An 18,054-nucleotide genomic window follows, 5' to 3' on the forward strand; every position below is an offset into this window, starting at 1 on the left:
TACTTAATTTTTATAATTTTATGATAAACTTTTGAGCTACCTTCCAAAGTGTCACCGTCACCATTTCACCGCCAGCCCTGTGTCCCCTCTTTAAAAAAAGTTTTCACAAAATGTTTGGTCATGCCACAAGTCACCTAGTGAAATATTACATTCAGTTGAATTTTAGTGGTAGCATTTCGCTAAATGAAAATAATGGTGTCCAAAAAACAATCAGTCTTACATAAGTTGTACATGATGGACAATGTTCAAAGGAAATATCAGTGGTGTCTATTTTTTTCCCAGAAAGTCAAAAGACCATTTTGTTTTGTATGGTATATTGTGTGTTGGTTGGTTGTTAACAAAAAAAAGTCTTCAAATGTGTCAGTCAAGCCTTCTGGTATAAACTGATGTCGTAGAAATATGTGTTAAAACCAATTCAAAAGATACTTAACAAAATGTCAGAAAACTTGCAGAAGTCAAATGGCACTATGAACATTATGAAGACAATAGATGAAGACCAGAGAAGCAGAAATAAAATGTGCTTGATATTCAGCAGAAGAGATTAACCATTACAATTTACATGTAGTTTAATATAAACTCAGAGATGTGATTAGAAGACAGAGTATAAAGCCAACCTCAGGCCAGCATTAACCACTACTCCCACTAGCGTCATTTGAAATACAATTTCATTCCAATACCAACAACATTTGTTTTTAGATTGTATTTTACGTCAAGATAGCATAAAGTCATTTTCTTTCTCAAATGAAAATCAGATTTTTTCATTCTTAAACATGAAAACAGAAATGGTTTTTGCTCTCTTGATGACAGTGTGTGAAACATGCTTTACTTTCTGTCTATATTTTCCCTACAAATGTAATTACAAACAGTTTAAAGTCTATTTTAAAACAGATATATCGTAAATGGGTTTAGAAGTATATAAAGTTGTCATCATTGAATCATTAGCAGCTCAAGTGAATATTTCAATGCAGTCAATCATATTTTTTCATGAAATGATAGATTTACTTCAAAATAACGAAAATATTTTTAAAAATGTGAATGACGTTTTGATGACATGACATTTTTTAGGATGATCTAAAATAAGATATGGATTCAAAAGCTTTGTTCTAATTATTGAGTTAATTGGAAATTATTTTGATTGATTGAGAGCCGAACCTTATTTCCTAAAGGTAATTTTTTTTCATATGAAACTAGATTGGAGGCAATTAAAAATAATGAATCAAAACAAAAATAAAATCAGCAATTCAGAAGGCTATGGTTTCACATTGATTTGAAAATACATCTCTGAGGTTTCACTCACTGTATTGTTTTATTCAAAATGAAGTGTTTTCATAAAATAGAAGTCAATGAGTTCGAAACTAAGATAACTACTTAATTGTGGAAGGGGTTGCAGACTAGCACAGAGATAGTTCTCTAAAGCAGTTGGTGTCACATTAGAAATATTCAAACTTTGATTGCATAGCAGACAACTACTTGTGACCAACTTGTGTTAACTTTGACAGTTGAACTCATCTCTAGAAATTTGACAACTCCTTATTAGGAAATGTCAAAACTCCACAGAATAACATTGGGTTATTCAGAGTTTAATGCAATTAAGCTTTCAAATTGCTTCTTAATTAGTACTAGCATCACACTGTTTCTTGTGATAATTTAGTGGTGATAACACAGGATAAGTGAGATTTGTTGGGAGACTATACTCTAGTGTTTCGTACCAAGTCCTCAACATTATAATAAGTTTTCACCTACATGTAGCATAGATAACATATTAGACAAGAAGCTCAATTTAAAGCATTACTGAGCTGTCCTTAGTATTTTTATGGAGAACTGAAACTAAACATCTAGTCTTCCTGCCATCCTGTTTGAATCCCTAAAGCAAACAGCAAACACCATCATTTTAAAAAGCATACAGCTAAGTTTATGGAAGTGAAAGGCACACAATACCAACTTGTTTGCTACTGACAATAGCAAATTATTTATGGCTAAAATTTGATTTGATGCGAAAAATCAGACTGATGCAAATCTGTGCAACTTCTCTGATGAGTGTTGATGCTCAACACACGACCTTTTGTGTGGCCTTGAACCAACATCAAAATTTAATTGCAAAAAAAATAATTTAAAAACCACTGAACAGATTATGAACATGCCATCCCATCCACATATCCCTATGATAATGGCAATCAGGACATTGTTAAAGAAAAGTTCCCACACACAATAAACAAATGATATTAGCCCAATATAAGACTAGATTAGATATAGGAAATAGACTGTAATTCTATCTTAATGAAATCTCCATTTATATCTAACAATAGTTTCATAATAGAATAATCTGACCATTAGCCTATATATCTTATAACTATAAATTTTATCATATATATATTATGTACTGTTGTAAGCTAAATAAGGAACTTAAATTATCAGAATCGTGTCACGATTCTTAAAATTTTTTAGATATTTCTATTGAATTCATTAAAGTATCAGTTCCCCAGGATACCTTAATGTATCTTTATACATAGAATTATCTTATTCCAAAATTAACATAGAAACATGCAATGATTTAAATTTTAATGTAAAATTGCAAGGAACCAGCAGAGCTGTCACTATATTTAGTTTAAAAATCTGAAATATAAATATAATATCTGCTAAATATAATGTTTATTTGATGTTTACTGTAGTTACTGTTTGAAGTCTATATATTGAAAGCCTTGCGATGAAAGACCTAACAACTTCAAAGACAACATGATTTTCGTCTCGTAGAAAAAAGACCCTAGTTACAGTCCTTTTACAAAAGGTATATTAATTGTGGCTAGATGTAAGTTACAAAGAGTTTCTCAATTTTTTAACTTGATCTTTGAATGTATATTTATAATTGAGCAAAGACATAACATAAACAAGTTAGGTCTATTTTATTTTTAGGTGAAGTATGCAAAGACCATGAAAATAAATATATATATTCTATTCATGAATTAAATGCTCATGTTTATTTTTTATTATTATACCAGGATGTGCATTTCCTTGCGGGAGTAAACTTGGCTTCAATTAATATTTATTATACTTAAAACTAACATGCATAGTTTTAACGTTCTGAGTCAGTCATGGACGTACACAAATATCTTTGCTGGGGTCGTATCTTGCAAAACCTAATTGAAGACAATTTTAGTGTTCGAGTCATCTGATTTGATAATCACTAAAATTAATTTTAAATTCAGTTTGTATTTCTGAAATCTGGGGTTTGTTTTTAGGTTAAGTTTTGGAGAATAAGACCCCTTGACTATATGTATGTAATTTTATATATAAATTGTGTTTAGTTGTGGTTGTTGTGTTTGTAGTAAGTGAGTAATGTATAAGGTTAAAGTACCAATGTCAAACTAATATTGTACTTACCCCTTCTAACTCAACTAATCTCTTTTCAAAGTGGGTAATATCAAGAGTCAACTGAGAATTCTGGGCTGCTAATTCTTTTAAATCTAATTCCTACAAAAAGAAAGTTATTGATCAGCAAAAATCCCTTATAAAAATTGGGACTTTCAAGGTCTTTTAAAACAACAATTTCTATAACATATTTTAAAAACCTGCTTTTAAAATCATTTTGTCCCATAAATTTTCATTTTTGATGTCAAATTAGACAACCATATCATCAATAAATTACTTAAAAGAAATACTTAATTATATCCCATGAAAAGAACTTGTGATTGACAAGAAGAGTTACTTCCCTTTCCTTACTTCTCTTTTCCTGTAGAAGTAAGCAGAATGGAAATGACTTCCATTAGAAAAAGACAAGGTTGAAGTTGACTTACCAATTCTTCATTTTTGCTTTTTTCTACTTCAAGATTACATTTCAAACTTTCACATTCTATTTCCTTGTCTTTTAACTGATCATCCTGAACATAGAAAAAAACATTGGCATTGACAAATGAAAAAAATACTCTTGTATGGCAATAGGGTCTAGCTTACTCTCCAGGTTCAGCCAAAAGAGAAATAACCCAAAAAAATGATCTTTTTTACCAGTCAACCCTTTTAGAAAGGAATTAAGGATGTCATGTCTTTTCTTTGTCTGGCCTGGTATTCTCGAAACGATCTTTACGCTAGGATATCCTAAAAACAGTGTTAGATATTAAGACCCTAGGATATCCTAGCCCTAAGATCGTTTCGAGAATACAGGACCAGATTTTTATTTATTCAATATAGTCCACGAAAGTAACATATAAATGGCCAAAAGAGTAGACCTTAAAGCAATAGTATATCTCGCGTATTTGTCATAACTTTACCAACAACATCCTTGTCTAAGAAGAAGAATGAGCTGTGGCTTTTGTTAAACTTCAAATACACAATACAATGACAAAAAACTGAAACAAATCTTTGAGGGAAAGTAAAAGAAAATTTAAGGTAATTAACAAAAAAAGCAATTGCAAAAATCAATCATAATTCTCTTTCTTAAATATCAAAGAATACTTTTATTGACTGTTGAAACCTTTTTCGGAATTTACCTTTTTGTAGTATCATGCCAGTTTTAAATACAAAGAGAATAACCACTAACAAGTATCAGATATTTCAATTAAAAAAAAAAACAAGACAAAGGGGTCGCCATTTTGTATTGGCAATATAAAACAAACTAATTACTCAAACAAACGGGTGAAAACGTCAATTATGGCAGGAACTAGAAATCGATAGCTTTTTGAAGTAGCTAGATAAACATCAGATTGAATTGAAAATCAATGATTGGTCCATAAACAATTTATACTGAGTTAAACATATCAACTGATAATAATAAGGTATAATACCAATCAGTAGTATTAAAATATATTAACTCATCAAGAAATAATATTAACACTCTTATGGAATGAGTATTATCAATGATAATAAATATTGATAAACATAGAATTCAGGTATAAAGGACACATAATCTTTGGAATTCAAGTCTAAAAGACACATCATTGGAATTCAAGTCTAAATGACACATGACCTTTAGAATCAAGTCTAAATGACACATGTCTGACCTTATCAATATAAGTCTAAATGACACATGACTTTTGCAATTCAATTTTAAATGACACATGACCTGAATTCAAATTTGAATGACACATGACCTTCGTCATTCAAGTCTAAATGACATATGAACTTTGGAATTCAAGTTAAAATGAGCTCCTTGACTGCAAAAGGAAAATGATTTTAAACTGGTGTCTTCTAGATACTCTAGCAATTAGCTCTCATTACACATCATATTCACACTGCAAACAAAATCCTTAGTACATGGTTAATAGTTTGGTTTGGCACATGTCCTAGGCATGTCGGATTCTATGGCTACTGGTTCTGAAAATAATTTCGCACCTGCATACATCCATCAACTTCACATGATAACTGAGAATCCTTAATAATATAATTCATAACATTGTATACTGTACTTCCTTACCATTTTGTCATTTTCAAATATTCAATCAAGCAATTTCATCTTTATATTTCCTTTAAAGTCATCAATTATTATAACATTGTGTTGCAACTGCCTTGATGCAAATTCATGCATATCTTTATATCGTTATGACCCAATAAACGCTGAAAACTCTATCTTGATATCATTATGACCAAATAAATGCCGAAAACTCTTTGATATTATTATGACCCAATAAATAAATTCCTTAAATAATAATGTCCTAGATAATCCAGAAAGAAAACTATGATACCGCTAAAACTTTGTCATATTCAGCCAGGTTTTAAATATGTTAAATGTACTAAGAGCACATTTGAGCAAATTTTCAATTTCCAAAATTCTGAATGACCAAATAAATTAGAAGTTGTATTGTCACCTTCACTGAGTTGATCATCTGTCAAATCACATTTTAAAACATTCTTTACAAATCGTTGATCTTTGAAATTGAAATATATTGTTCAGGAATACCCTATAGACTAATATCTGATCTTACCATATCTCCATCATAATCAGAATCTCAGTAATTAACTTCCTACACTAACTGACTTAACCTTTACACTTTGATGTCTGTATAAGAATGACATTTAACTGTCCTCCCTCAACTTTTTATAAATTAAGACTAAATAAGATACTATTTGACGAAGGCATTAGAAATACTTTTTCTTGCCTTTAACTCTTTAGAATACTAAAGTCAACAGGCAGCTGTTTAGATAAAACACAATGCTACAGAGTTAAATCACAACATAAAGTATCAATCCTGAATTATTCACTAAGGGTATTAGTTTTTTGAACCTGTAATACTTCCTAAACTAAAGAGGTTGGCACTGATTTTACTACCAATTTAGACATGCACCAGTACGAAATTTTTATCAAAAAAAATGTGCTCTCAAAAATTGTTCTGGTGTTCTGCTCCTATAATCCAACTCCGATATTGCCAGCTCATTGACATTGTGGAATATGGTCCAATAACTTTTGTTATCTATTTCATAAACTTATCATCTAAATTGCCAAAAAAAAATAAAAATTTGGTCTTAAAACAAGATACAATGACAGACTGGTGAAGCATGTGACAATAACAATATTACCCCCATGTTAATGCTATACTTAATGGAAAACAATTGAAATTCTGCATCATCAACTGAAATCAGATTACCAGTAGTCAATCTTTGTGATCTGCATCAGAATCCTTACAGAAAATAGATTAAAATAACGAATGAAACCAAACAGTGACAAATTGATTCAAAAACACATGAAATCCAATTCAATAAAGAAGAAAAAATAAAATTAGATTTCTTGACAGTTTTCTATCTCAAATCAATGGAAGAAAGATTTTATGTCAATTGTCTGAGAGTTAAGTGCCCTTAAATTGCAGTTCTTCTTCAGTGAAAACAGTTTTATTGTCTCTTATTGTCAGAAATGATAAAGTCTGGGTTGTAACTTGCCATGACTTACGACGTCTGTTTCTAAAGAAGCACCCTGTCAGATCATAGATGGGGAGTGTAGTAGTCTGCAGTGAAAAACAGTATAACATCTAGATTTGTATTTTCATCAGATTGTGATAACCCATTGGCAGAGTGGCATCGTGATAAACCAATTATCAACCACATACAATCGGAAAGATGATGGTGATAAGTTGGTATCGCCAGATTATTAAATTCTTTTTGTTTATATATTACCAGATTTAACAGTACACCGAAATATATGACATGACCTAGGCCTGTACTTTTTTTTTTTTTTAATTCTTTTCTCATATCACATTAACACCAGCAACTTGCAGATGCTATCAAGCAACAAAAAAATAGATGTTGCGGCACACATGATAGCCTCGTCAAGATTGGCTTTCAGATATCATTCTTATCAAAGTGAAGAATAAATGAAATGAAATGAATAGAGTTATATGTTTTTTGTGCACCACGTGGGTTAATGAAGACGGAGAGTGAACAATAAGACAAGATTCAGAACAACAAGTGACAGGCATATCAAGATGGGGAAAAAAAATTGACAATAACAAAAAATATACTTACAAGCCCTTCTGCCTTTTGTAATGCTTTATCAAGTTCTTCTATTTCATGTTGAAGTTCTTTATTAGCAACCTCTAATTCTTCAATCTGTTTGGCTTTCTCACTATCAACTTTTTGACCCACCTGAAATAATCACATCATCTCAATTAAATATTGGACTTAAAAGTTATTTGATAAACACAGATACTTCTTTGACCACCGTTTATTGTTACAGATTGACATTTTAATTTTCATAAAATGTCAGATGTCATATCCTGTTGAGTATCCACTTAAAGATGGGTTTCCTTATTTTTTAGTGTCAAATGAAGCAATCTTTTTGACTAATTGGTGTTTCTAATGAATAATCATGTATTCTAAATCAGATGATTATGTCCTTATTGCATGTAATTAAGAGTTTTAACCAATCATAAATGTCCATGTATGTACAGTCTGGATAAACAAAAACAGACTTTTTGACCTTTCTTGATCAGTCACTCATTGGAATTCTGTAGGTAATTCTCTTCTAATTTAGCTAATTATGAATTAATCATGGACATGTCAGACAAACTGGTATTTTTCCAAGTCATTAGAACACCTCTTCTTTGTGCTCATATAAGTATTAGCATTTTCATAAATCATAATTGAATCCATCTTTAACACGGAGTTGATAAAGTTCACAGTTTGGTGTTACTTTTTAACCCACCTGAAAAAATCGCATCATCTCGAATTAAATATCAGAGTCAAAAGTTATTTGATGAACACAGCACTACTGTTTGTTTAATCCAACGAAATCATCATCGCAAAGAAGCGCCTAACATTGTCTTGTACTTCCAGGAATCCTATAAATTATAATATTCCAGCAAAATTCTCTTATCGTTAAAATGATAATTCTTCGATTGCCCATTATCACCACAGATTGACATTTAAAAGTTCATAAAATACCATATGTCATATCTTGGTGAGTGTCCACGTATCCTGGAGTTGATAAACTGAACAAGTACCAAGGTTGGTGTTGAGATCTCTTAACTCTATCAGGACCAAAGTATCACACTTAATCGCCTACTTTCCTTATCAATTGTGAAATATGTTAAAGATATGTTGAAGATATGTGGTATTTTCAACTGATGTTGGTAGTGTTAAAAGACTCAACTCAAGTTTGTTATTCACATTATTTCATCATCTGTTAATTATCCTCTCATTATCAATATTCTATTTTTACTTTCAACAATTTTCACTTTCTGTGCATTTCAAGTATATTTTAGTAACAAAACTGTTCAATGGACTTTAATGTTCATTGTTTTTGTAGTGTATTTCGTTTCGCTATAATGTGAAATTTAAAAGAATTATCATCTATGCCATAAACCTATATAAATGGTTTTATTTTCATAATTATGTTTGAACAACTATGTAACTTGAAACTCATCCAACATCTCCCCTTAAGATCCTCATGTAAAACATGAACTGTGTTCAAATATTAATGATTAATACCATTTATGTTTGAACCAGTCTAACAATATGTTTGAACCAGTCTAACAATATGCCGAAATGGTCAATCATTCAAATGTTCAATCAACCTCAAATTATGTTCAAATCATGATCAAAATATGTTCAACTATTATGTTCAACATTATGTTTGATCTTACTATATAACTTGAAACGAATCCAATTCATTCAAATTACATGCATGATCAAAAAAGATCACAGTTATGTTCAAACTTTTAAATCAATTATGATCAAACTGTAGATGAAATTAGCCCCTTTTATTAACAATAGATGTATAACACAATCTTTATTATAAATTGCAGTCACAAATTGTATTGGTGCATCTTCAACACTCATATCCAGAATTTCCTTACACATTCAGATACCTCTCGTACATAATCAACACATTCAAATAATCGTTTCCCACGAGGTGCAACATCAAGGTGTTATTTTCACAAGGAAAGAACAGATAATTTACACACTAAGTCTGTAATAAACGACAACAATTTCACATCAGAGGCAAAACTAGCTGTATTCAAAGTGGTTTGAAATCAAATCAGTTTGTTTCTCTTTTTTTTTTTGATAATGATGAAAGAAAGTCGATGGGTTGTTATTGATTGGTAAAAGAAGAGACAAACCTTTCATTAATATTGGATAAGACAACATTTTGTCATTAGCATGAACTTTAAAAATGAAACAAAATGAATGGAGTTTTACGTCCTACTTTTCTGCACCTATTTGGGCTGATGAAGTTGGGCAATGCCATGCAGTGTGCAAAGAGGGAAATTATGCCAGGACAACAGCATAAGCCTACTCTATTTCAATTTCTAACTGTTGGAAGAACCTTTCACATACATAGCCTGTAGCATATGGGATTGTAACATCCAAACAACTACACGCTTTTTCTTTAAGGTATACTACCTCTTAGGATGACCAAAAAAAATAAATTACTAAAATGAGTCTTTGTTTATCAGTGGACTTTCCTGGTGTCATAACTATACAATTGAATACCTCTATAATTCAATAAATCCATACAACTAAGTAATAATTCTTTTTACTCAGAAATTTTAAAACATGCTTAGAAGAGTGTTTCAATAATTTTTAAGTTTAATTATATAGAGATTCTATTCTTTAGTCATGACACCTGGTAAGTCCAACTGATGAATATATACACTTGTTGAACAAGTTTGAAAATGTTTGAAATATTAAATATCATGTCAATGTTCTAAGAAGTAGTATCCTTATAAATTGATGTTGTTTGCACTAAACCTTCAGGTGAAGCCAACCTGACATAAAACTTTTCATCCTTTTATTAAATATATTAATCTCTATTCCATCAGGTTATTGTTTTAAGTACGAATACAGACTATTGATTTATTTAACATAAAATATCTAAAATCAATCATCAATTTCTAAATAACTAATAATAAATAAGCTTAAAGAGTCACTAAACTAATAATAAATAAGATTTCAGAGTCACTAAACTAATCATAAATCAGATTTCAGAGTCACTTAACTAATAATAAGTAAGCTTTAAGAGTCACTAAACTAATAATAACTAAGCTTTTAGAGTCACTAAACTAATAATAAATAAGCTTTAAGAGTCACTAAACTAATAATAAATAAGCTTTAAGAGTCACTAAACTAATCATAAATAAGTTTTAAGAGTCACTAAACTAATCATAAATAAGCTTTAAGAGTCACTAAACTAATAATAAGTAAGCTTTAGAGTCACTAAACTAATAATAAATAAGCTTTTAGAGTCACTAAACTAATAACAAATAAGCTTTAAGAGTCACTAAACTAATATTAAATAAGCTTTAAGAGTCACTAAACTAATCATAAATAAGTTTTAAGAGTCACTAAACTAATCATAAATAAGCTTTAAGAGTCACTAAACTAATAATAAATAAGCTTTAAGAGTCACTAAACTAATAATAAGTAAGCTTTAGAGTCACTAAACTAATAATAAATAAGCTTTTAGAGTCACTAAACTAATAACAAATAAGCTTTAAGAGTCACTAAACTAATATTAAATAAGCTTTAAGAGTCACTAAACTAATAATAAGTAAGCTTTAGAGTCACTAAACTAATAACAAATAAGCTTTAAGATTCAATGCAAATAAATCATCTTTAAGAGTCACTATTAGTCAATGAATATCTGATTAGCCTAATTAAAACCATATAAGCTTAGCAGCTTTTTACCTAGCCCCTAGATGCCTCTCAAGTGTTGCAAAAATTCATTTTCATTCAATCATACTTGAACCCGATATAGGTTTTCCTTTTGATACACTGTTACATTAATATCATCAATTATTCAAGTTAATTATACAAGAATTGAATGCCTTTAAGGCTAATAGCAGACGGTATATTTATGAGGTATTGAAGATAAAGTACTATACAGGATTGTTATGTCACCTTTCTCTTGTCAATACAACTATTGATTATCTGTATTTAGAATTTGAATATGCTGAAAACCTTGGCACTACAATTCCTGATAGTAATCCTGAATCAAGATTCAAACATGAATGGTCTAAGATAGATTTGCATCAAGTGCTGTTGATTTGTTTGTTTTTGCCAGCTAATTTAAGGCGACAAGCAAAAGACAACAAGGCACTTAAAAATTCTTCATGTAAATATCTACTAGCATTGTATGGCTGCAAATCCACTGTAAAATTTTATCCCTTCTGTTACACTGTTCTTTAAAACACCAATTTTAGAACAAAATCTAAAACTTTTTCATATTTTACATTTATCATTCAGTCCTGAATAAATATTAAGGTAAAAATTGTTCTAGCACAAAAGACTCGGAACACAAATCATTTTTAAATGAAAAGTTATTGTTATGATTTCCTTTCTCAGAGACATAAATCAAAACTTTAAAAAAAAATTCAACATCCAAAAGCATTAATTCTTGAACAGGCTTAAGGGATAAGTAAAGATAGTGGATCACAGCCACGGCATGCGGATGGTAAAAACGAAACATCCATTTTAAGTTTCATCAAAATCGGTTGAAAACTAAGAGAGTAATAGCATATTCAAGATTTTGGGGCAATGGCAATAACTCTGCTTCTGACGGTCAAAAATAGCTAAAATTCGAACTTGATCTTCATTTTATGAATATGTATACACATACCGAATTTCATTTGATTCCATCAAAAAATCTAGCTTTTAGAGCATTTACAAGCAAATGTTGACGGACAGACAGGGGTGCCAACAATATACGTCCATATAGTGAGATGTGGGCGTATAAAAACCTAGCATATTCTTTTACAATAGACATAACAAAAACCTTACAATTGGCTCCAAAATCCAATATTATAATAGGAGACCTTATAAACATTAAAAAATGTCTAAACATATATTATCCTTTGAATATGATAAAAAAAATTCCCCCCAAAAAATAAATATGTCCTTTCAACTATTCTATTTATGTAGCCAAATATTGGAAATAAAGCTATCTATCATCAATCTAAAATAAGGAAGATAAACAACTTGGCCAGACATTAATAAATATTCTCTTTTATTCTTTAGAAATGATTGTGATATAATAGATTTGTAAAATGTCAAGTGTATCTCAGTATTGACATGTTAATATTATTAATGGTATATAATTATTCTGTCTACTGTATATTCTTCAATCTATTTCAGGGACATCTTAAAAATAAACTCGAAGACTCTTCAGATGTCATCCTTTTTCACTAAAACTAAGTGTTTGATAACGTCACTAATTGCAAAGGACCTTATGTGATAAAGCATATTTCGTGTTTAGTGACATCATCAAACACTTAGTTTAGGGGAATTGCAGGAATTCTTCCTGTCAATGGGAAATTGATAAATTTTAAAATTTAGCAAGTTGGCAATTATTAATTGACTAAACTTTTACCAAATAGTCACAGTGATGAAAAAAACCAGACGCTCACAGAACTAAATAAAAAATAAAATAAAACCTAACTTCCATTCCATATCTTTATTAGCCTTTATTTTTAACTCAACCACTCTAGTTAGAGTCTAACAAATTCTCTATATAACTTTCATTCTGATTAATAATATTGTCAGCCAATCAAATTTATTCCTTCTCCAGCCCTGGGATTATGGGTCACAAACAAAAGGTTTAATGCTCCTCGGAATACAATTACAATACATCATCTTTATCAGCAAGTTTTGAAGTGTTATATTGTCACAAAGTATAAATTAATCAATTATTTACACTAACTTATAGTAACTCGTATCATACATAATTTACATTCTAACCAGAATATATAGTTCTTAATAATGAAAAGTATCTTGCTGATCTATAAGAAATGTTCTAACAATGAATATGTATCAGGAAAATACCTTCTATTTAAATTATTCTTATTTCTTGACCAACCTCTATGGTTTTTTGACAGGATTATGATGTCATTATCATGAAACCATTGAAGCCAAATAGAAAACCTTTTTCGAATTCATATTTTTTATTACATAGTTTTTTTTCAAAAGTCTAAATTGTTAACAGGCCTAACCTTATTTGGGTATCAATAAAGATATCATCATCATTTTTATTCAAAAGGTTTTACAACTGTTTCATGATGCATGATATATCTGAGCTTTAACCAATTAACTCACAAATAATGATGACAATTTTCAAGAAATAAAATAAAATGTCTTTTTTCAAATGCAAAAATAACAATTGATGTGGATGAAATTTCTGTTCATGTGTAACAATTAATTTAGTTTTAATTTAAAATTTGCTGCTATCAAAATTTCACCTGAATGACGATGTACATTAAAACATGTGGCTCAACTCTTGTGGCAGCATCTACATAGATTCAGCAGAATCATCTTGAAGGAGAAATACTCAAATTGAAATTTAACTACCAGAAACTATGTTGGTGTTGGTTTTCTCATTTTAATCTTAAAGGGATTGTAAAGAGATTTACTGAATTTTTTAATGGTATCAGGAGCATTGATAGCATCATTGCATCATTCTAATATGCGATCAGACGCTGTGGCTCCAGAAATTCCACTAAAAATCACTAGTAGCAAATTATGCTTTATCATGTAAGGCCATTCACAATTAGTGACCTCATCAAAGGATTAGTTTTAATGGAATTGCAGGAACCACAGACATCTGATAGAAAAATTGGAATGGTGCAAATGGATGCTATCAGTGTCCCAATGCACATAAAGAATTTAGAAAACCTCTTTACAATTCCTTTAAATGACCTAACCATTATTCACAGATAGCAGATTGATAAACATTGTTAATGTATAATAATTATACAGAGAATATAATGACCCTAATACTCGCAGGAACTATAGCAGACTATATAGAACTCAGACAGTTGACTGGCGGCAAAACTTATCAGACATCATAAATAACTTAGTAATCTCAATGATCACTAAATATCAATATTCATTGAATTTGTCACATTCCAAACCAAAGTTTATAAAAGCTTCCATAATCTTTCAAAGTTGGGCAACAAAATGAAAACTACAGTAAAATACTCAAATACTATCAATATATCGGTCCAAGCCCAAGTTCTTTACAATTACCTTTCAGAGCTTATTATGCTAAATTGTCCTGTATGAGTAGACTGAAATTCCAATACAATACATTATACATTTTAAATGCAAAAAAAAAAAAAACAAATTAAAAATGCTACCCATAACAAATGTTATATTTCCACAAAATTTGAACTATTTAAATACACCATGGTGTCAGTGTCCATAGCAACAAACAAGCACCAAAAAAATCACAAATTAATCACACAATACTTGAAATGGTTCCTGCAAATTTCAAATATTCTGTGGTATTAATCCATAAAGATCTTCACAAAAATCTGAGAAAAAAAGTAATACTATCACAAAACCATTCACTTTTGCTAACTAGAAATTAACACAAATCACAAGCAAACTAAAAGTAATCCTTTCTCCAGCTATTATTCATGTTTAATTAAGAACAATTATCGCGACAGCTCTCAATTGATCCAAAATCAATGTTGTGCATCACAAATCACTCTGGACCAATCGAACGACTGTAACAAGTTAAAGTAGGTCGTTAGGTATTGACAATTCAATGTTATTCCTTCCATATAAAGAGAGCAGACGTGAAGTAACATACACAATAACTATCAATCATTACAGCCTAGAAATAATTACACCTTCAATTTAATCATATAATAGCCATTATTGAAATGTCAACATTTACCTTGCTGGAAAATAAGACACATTCCCATATAGATACAAGGAAATTCACATGAGCTGGCCTTCAAATGAATAAAAATGGAGTTTTATGTCCTACTTTCTCAAACCTGATTAGGCTAATGAAGAATAGTAACTCTAGGCACAAAAAGGATAACTTTGCACAAGGGCAGTGGCATTCAAATATTTGTTTTTAATATTCACCTTTCAAGGGAGCTTCAAAATACAGTCTGAATCAAGCATTCTTATTTTACAGCAAAGCGATCAAAACAAAGCTCATCCAGATCAATAATGGACAATGACCATGTCAACTGCACCTTAATATAACCTCCATTTGATTAAATTTCTGCAATCAAATTTTCATTTTCTGTTCTTAAATACAGTAATATGACCTCTATAATATCATTTACAGAATAAGAATTTGTTACAGAAAATAACATTGTTTCAAAAAATATGATCAACAGAAAATAAAACATTGTTACAGAATGTGTCACTGTTAAAGAATATGAGTGTTACAGAACATGACATTGTTACAGAATATGACATTGTTACATCGTAACAGAAAATATAATCAATAGAAAATAAAACATTGTTACAGAATAAGTGTTACAGAATGTCACTGTTACAGAATATGTGAGTTCTGTAAAAATGTCATATTCTGTAACAATGTCATATTGTAGAGTACAACACCATTACAGAAAAGAAAGAATATGACGCCATTAGAAAAATCTTGCATACAAAATTTCTGTCATTAAATTCTAATGACTTTACTATTGTCTGTAAAACATCCTGTTATTGTAAAATCTTGTCTATAAATTGTTTCTATTCTGGAATCCCATTCACAAACAAGTAACCAGATTTTTTTCATAAGCCCCCAGACATAGGATTATCTCATTTTAAATCATAAATACTTACTCATTCATAAATTGATATACTTCCTCATTTGAATTGTTCATTTTCTGATAACAATAAATTGCGGTAATCGTTTGTACTTGGGTTTTTTTATTGCCATTTTCATTAAAGTAATTATTCTTTTTAAAAAAGTTCCTGTCTTGAACAGATATTCTAGATGTCTTAAAAAATTCACTCTTATAACTTTCATCTGGTAAGGTTATGATAAAATTTTCAGCAGAATCTATTTTAATTATCTACTATGTATTAGTATACTGAAATAGTCTAAGATTAAACTGGTTAGTCAGTCAAGTTACCCCCAGCATTAGGATGTTCAAATCCTGTTTCTCTTTAAATTTAGAATGATGCAAGGGAGCTAAATCTAATTTCATTTGAAATCACAACTGAAGGTGATTCAAGACAATTCTTAATATATATGTAAGCATGGCTAATAACCTTGTTATATATGTCACATCTCGACTGATAGTCATCCTAAAATGTTCTTGACAAACAAGTCTTTAATGTCATATGATGCTTAAAATGAACCAAAAAAAAACATTTCAAGCATTTAAGCTTGATAGTTGGCAAATGGCAGATAGCCCTTGATATACCAGACCCTAATTAAGATACATTTAAAGAATTTGAATATGCAAACTCGGTGCAGATGAACATTGAGAACTTCAATCTATGGCATATTACATCAGTGTAAGATTAATATAATATTTCATGATTTTCATTATTGAAGTCTGTGGCAGACACGCAAACAATATGATGGGAGATAACTCTTCTATTGCACAGAAGATAGAATTCCTTCACAGTACCCATCGGAAATAAACGATTCTTTATTAAACCTTGATGCTTATCAATTACCATAGGGACTCTGTTATGTTGTCTAATCTTAATCATAACAGGATAAAGTCATAATAAGCACACTTTGACTGGTAGAACTACATAATTGGGGCAAATCATTCTTCGAAGCAGTGTAGCTTCTACTGCCATTTCATTCAAGGAATGTAGTGAATTACCACAAACTTTTATGACACACATATCAAAAGATGGTTTCAAGGGGCCAATTTAAACTTTCCATTACAAATATGATATAAATATTTAAAAATATACCTTGCAAATTCAGTCATATTGACTCTTTAAGTGAAGTTATATGTGACACAATTTTCAGTTTGTTGTTTACGGTAATATACTTTTGGACAAATGAAAGGATTACCTGTGACATTCTCATTTCTAGAAACTGTGACAATTTTCATTAAAACATAGGACTGGAGAGATGTGTCTACAGCTTATTAAAAGACTGTCAACTATAACATTTATTTAATGAGAAACATGGTATTGAAAATCAAATAATTTTATTGATCTGATCTAGTCATTAGAAATTGTCAATGAAAAAACAGTAAGTGTTGAAAGAAAAGAAGAGTAAAATAGAAGAAATAATTGGAATGAAATATGAGTATGCCATATCACGTGTTAATGAACTAAAAGTAGTAGAGTGTTGTATGAAAAGGACCTCTTTTAATGCCTGTTGTAGAATAATGGACAGACCTCTTTAAGTAAGGTCTCTTGTTCTGTATTCCATAAGGCAAATAGTTTCCATTTAGATTTCAGAAAATGAATAAAATTTCCAGGATATAGAAAGATAACAAATGACAGAACTCCCCTAGTAAAGTAAGGACCAATGTTCTGTATTCTATCAGGCAATTGGATTTCATTTAGGATTGAGAAATTGGATGAAATTTCAAGGGCAAAATGATTCTGTACCTAATTGGTATAATGAAGACGGGCAATGTCATGTAGGGTGCAATAAGGGTAATTTTGTCAGGACAGCAGCATTAGCCTACTCTTTTCTGATATCCAACTGTCAAGGGGGATCTTTTTTTTTGTGCAAGACAATGGTTTATTGTCCCATCCGAATGACAAGTGTCAGCCCCTCTGACCTGCAGCACTGACAGGGTAAATCAAGTTAAAAAATCCAGAGGCATTTTCTTGACCTTGACCTTCAGGTTAAATATATTACTATTAATTGTTTAATAAGAAATATTAAAACGTTGCAGCAATCTTTTCCGA

The 18,054-nt window shown here is 30.2% G+C and overlaps 1 protein-coding gene across 1 annotated transcript; it reads right to left on the minus strand.

The window, feature by feature from the left end:
- Positions 1-2,517: 2,517 nt before the first annotated feature.
- LOTGIDRAFT_172902 (hypothetical protein) lies at positions 2,518-8,140 on the minus strand (the record flags this gene model as incomplete). Its single annotated transcript, XM_009050087.1, has 5 exons — positions 2,518-2,613; positions 3,379-3,468; positions 3,792-3,875; positions 7,444-7,563; positions 8,123-8,140. 5 exons carry the CDS (start codon positions 8,138-8,140, stop codon positions 2,518-2,520), a joined length of 408 nt encoding a protein of 135 aa, XP_009048335.1.
- Between the last annotated feature and the right edge of the window lie 9,914 nt (positions 8,141-18,054).

The sequence above is a fragment of the Lottia gigantea genome (genome assembly GCF_000327385.1).
Source record: "Lottia gigantea unplaced genomic scaffold LOTGIsca_144, whole genome shotgun sequence".
Lineage (NCBI taxonomy): Eukaryota > Metazoa > Mollusca > Gastropoda > Lottiidae > Lottia > Lottia gigantea.